Source organism: Poromitra crassiceps (genome assembly GCF_964638095.1).
Source record: "Poromitra crassiceps genome assembly, chromosome: 3".
NCBI classification, from domain to species: domain Eukaryota; kingdom Metazoa; phylum Chordata; class Actinopteri; order Beryciformes; family Melamphaidae; genus Poromitra; species Poromitra crassiceps.
Window position 1 is genome coordinate 79573878 of NC_139625.1, and position 4349 is coordinate 79578226.

Consider the following 4349-nt stretch of genomic DNA (forward strand, 5'->3'; position numbering starts at 1 on the left):
ACACACACACACACACACACACACACACACACACACACACACACACACACACACACACACACACACACCTGCTATCAATTGGTCTGTTTTTCAGTAGCCTATACAGTAAATTGTTGCAGCTGCCTGCAGGCATTGAAGGGTGGAAATAAGAATGCTTGGCGAAAAAAATCGATACTGACAATTCTCAAATTAATTTCTGAATCAACCAGTTTGGGTTTAATGGAGATACATCCTTAGAAATGAATGTACAAAGCTGATAATGAATATTTGTGTCGGGGAACGATATTTCATTTGAAGTACATCAGAGGCCTCACCCGCGACTGCACTAATCACGCAGGCTGCAGCAGAGATCGAGAGAGAAAGAAAACATTTATGGCAGTAACGTGCACGCACGCGCGCACACACACACACACACACACACACACACACACACACACACACACACACACACACACACACACACACACACTTCTCTTCTACACCCCCCCCCATTTCCCTCCACTCCCCGCCTATGTCATCCACTGGTCCGCCCAGGAAACAGTTTCATTTGCAGATAGGGCAGTGTTTGCCTTAGCATGCAATATCTAACCATCACATTTAGTACTTTATCTCTGGGGGAATTTCCACAAACATGAGGCTTCACTACTAGTTTGAGTCAGACTTCCTCTCCATCTCAACAGTGGATAAATGGTTACAGAGCAGTCGCTCAAACACCTTCATGAAAACAGTTACAGCAACAGGCCTGTAATCATTCAGGCTGTCAGCATTAAACTCCTAGGGCCCTATCTTCCCAAAAGCGGTAATTTAGCGTTTGCGCTCGTTTAACACTGTGCACAATGCAAATTGGGGGCGGGCACAAGTGCATGCCTGTTATAATTGTACTGGGCATAGGCGTGCCACATGCCAAAGCAGGCGTTTCAGCGCTAAAATGTGGGGATTATCCTATCGTCAGCAGCGCGCAATTACTTCGCGCTAAGTGCTTTGAAAAGGGACCTCTTACGCGCTAATACTGTACCTCACTGCGCTGGAGCGCACCATAATCCTTACGCACAGACGTGCCACCCCAGTACATCAAATTCTGCTGCTAAAATTGGGTAACCAGCAGATTATTCGGTGAGGCAATCAACTATAATTCACTGAGAAACTTTTATCACATTGCAAGGAGGGATTATGGTAAATTAATTGAGAAAATGTGTACATTGTAGCCTACTTGCAATAGGCTATTCACCTTCACATGCTATAACCCGGAGGGTCGTTGGCATCACAGCCGATCTGGCACGAGTCGAGTTTTAATTGAGTCCACTGTAAATCCTCAAATCCTTTCTTTTGTCTCTGCCATTTACCCGCTGCAAACACGTTTCTATTGTCCCACCCCAGTCAACAAAATAACCCGAATTGCATCAAAACACATGTTTTTAACAGGTGTATGATGTGATGGTGTCGGTATGAGATAGGGATAATATATACAGTCAATAGGCCTACAGTACACCTATCCAAATTACGCATGGGAAGAATTACAGCATGCCTCACGCAAACTGTATTACATGGACAGCAAGACGGGAATCTGGTTTGATTGATGTAACGCCCAGGCATTGCCAGTCCACACTTGTGAATAATTCTGGTGGTTAACACCGCCCAAATCCCGTTTGCGCCGTCCATAAATGATTTGGCACGCCTCTAATCTGCGTTTGCGCCCGTTGTTGTGATGAGTTATGCTTCCCTGCACCACCATGCATCGCCACCATATTTTGGGGCTGTTTTAACTTGAAAACAGGGAGGTCACATCTACGGTCTACCCAAACAATTATATAATTTTTAAACAGTTATGCTTCTGTATAAATCATTACAATATGTTCCCGTGAGGTGGGGATGCGTTTTGCTGCTGTCTGGCGGGTGCAAAACTCGGCATAACACCTGGACAGCGGACTGCAATCTTCCCTGCTTTAAGGCACGCGCAAACAGGTGCGCAAGCTAATGCGCTAATAGGAGATATCGCCTGTACGAAGATAGGGCCACTAGTCTCTACTATCAGCCTGGTCTAATGTGGCACTCTGTTGGGTTCATCACAGCTTTAATCAGAGTGTCAGGGGGACTCATGGTTCTACACCCCGTTAAAGGTCAGAACCAAACATCATTTGTTGTTGTTGTTGTTGTTGTTGTTGTTGTTGTTGTTGTTGTTGTTATTGTTTTGTTTTGTTGAATTAGCATTAGTTGTGTCTCTCTAATATCATACACTGGTTTGCATGCAATATCTAATCATCACATTTAGTACTTTATCTCTGGGGGAATTTCCACCAACACGGGGCTACTAGTTTCCCACCCTACTCTGCCTCTGATTTGTGGTTGAGATTGTTCTGAGGGTAAGTCAATCAGAGGCGGAGTAGAAGTGAGATCTCACATTGCATTTTTTTTATTCCACAGTTTAAACCTGTGTCAATGTTTAAAATGTGTCAATTTGAGAATAAAATTACATAAACAATGTATTTTATGTATTTAAAATATGCAAAATACAACATCTGAAAGTATTTCGATACAAATTACATCTTATTTTTCTCGGTCCAGCCAAATACAAATGACAAATAGACAAATGTATTTGAAATACGTATTTTAAATACATGTATTTAAAATACTGCCCACCTCTGAAAACGCGAGCATCTGACGCTCCCAGTGCGTTTGGGGCATCACACGCACATGCACACGCACACACACACACACACACACACAGACAGACATGCACACACACACACGCACACACACACACACACACACACACACACACACACACACACACCACACACGCACACACACACACAACTGAAAACGTTATCTCCTGGCAGAAATAATACTAAACTAAAGTTTTCTAAACTGAAAAACAGTCATCACTGCCCATTGTGTGACATGTTTGGCTACAGTCAGTTAGGTGGCAGCACATGCCTGATAACAGACCTTCTGCCCTACGGGGCTCCAGGCTTATTAATAAATGGATGATTACCTACTCGTAGGTAAGTAGGCCTCCTACTAGCTCATAGATTTAGGACTGATGTGTGTTATCAAATCAGGTGCCGAGAAAGAAAGAAAAAGAGCGAGTGTATGTTTTCATGCTTGTGTGTTTTAATGTGTGTGTGATTTAGAATGAGAGAGAGGGGAGTGACATGTGTGTGCGTGCACGTGTGGGTTGTGTGCATGTCCCCATGTCTTCCGGTGCCCCTGGTGTGTGTGTGTGTGTGTGTGTTTTAGAGTGTGTGTGTGTTTTAGAGTGTGTGTGTGTGTGTGTGTGTGTGTGTGTGTGTGTGAGAGAGAGAGAGAGAGAGAGAGAGAGTGTGTGTGTGTGTGTGTGTGTGTGTGTGTGTGTGTGTGTGTGTGTGTGTGTGTGTGTGTGTGTGTGTGTGTGTGTGTGTGTGTGTGTGTGTGTGTGTGTGTGTGTGTGGACTTTGCTCAGTCACATAGCCTAGATCATCATGGAGTCCTTCAGCAGACAGAAGCAGCTCCTCGTCCTCTTCATCGTCTCTCTCTCAGCAGCCGAGCAGGAAGGAGGTCAGTTCTCCTCCTCTACTCCTTTAAAGTCTTCTTCTGTTTTTCATGCACAGACAGGCTCTCCTTTCTGCTGTTAAGCCCATCAGAGCATTGACCTCTCCTGTTTTCTCTCCTGTTGTTTTTGTCTCTGTTTTCATTCAGCTTTGTTGTCATTGTGTTTATCTAGTTATTTATTATCTAAGTTCATCTTCACACTTTGTAACTTGTTTGCTATGTTCTGATTCAGGGGCTAAGATGATACGTTTGTCCCTTGGTTCATTTGTGTTCAAAACAGCCAAAAATCGAATGGTCCAGAGAGGGTTGCCAACCCTCCCGGATTGGCTGGCACGGAGGGAAAAAAATCCCCAGGTTTTTTGACGTTACATTATAATAATGCATGGGTGCGTTAGGGTTGTATGTCGGGTCTGTGATGCTTACATACGTAGATATTTACTTTGTTGGTTTTCTTGGTTGTGGTTATTTGCGTATTTAAAAATGAAATAAGGTCCGCACACTGGAATTAGGATGCTCCCCGGTCACTTAATTAACGTTTCGTTCAAAAAGTCATCAGAATCAGAAGGAGTTTTCTTGCTCTTGGTGGATTCACATTGTCCGGCACCTGCATAAGTAGATGTGCGCACTCTACTTTTCTCTTAATTGCGTATTTAACCCTGGCAATGTGTGATGATGACAGTTAACGGGACATGTCACAATTTGGCAACAACACGTTAGGAATGACGTAAAGTGCAAATTTATATAGTAGATGATGATCCTATTTTCTAGTTTTGTATGGTGACGTCATGTGTGTGTTTGAGAGAGAGAGAGAGAGATACACA

At 43.6% G+C, this 4349-nt stretch overlaps 1 protein-coding gene across 1 annotated transcript in view; it reads left to right on the top strand.

Annotated features, from left to right (window-relative positions):
• Positions 1 to 3458: 3458 nt before the first annotated feature.
• LOC310773289 (coagulation factor VII-like) overlaps positions 3459 to 4349 on the top strand; it is a gene marked incomplete at both ends in the record, with an annotated part of 12365 nt that continues 11474 nt past the window's right edge. The window contains one exon of the mRNA XM_083633170.1: positions 3459 to 3534. Coding sequence (XP_083489296.1) covers positions 3459 to 3534 — 76 coding nt within the window. The remainder of the gene's footprint in view (positions 3535 to 4349) is intronic.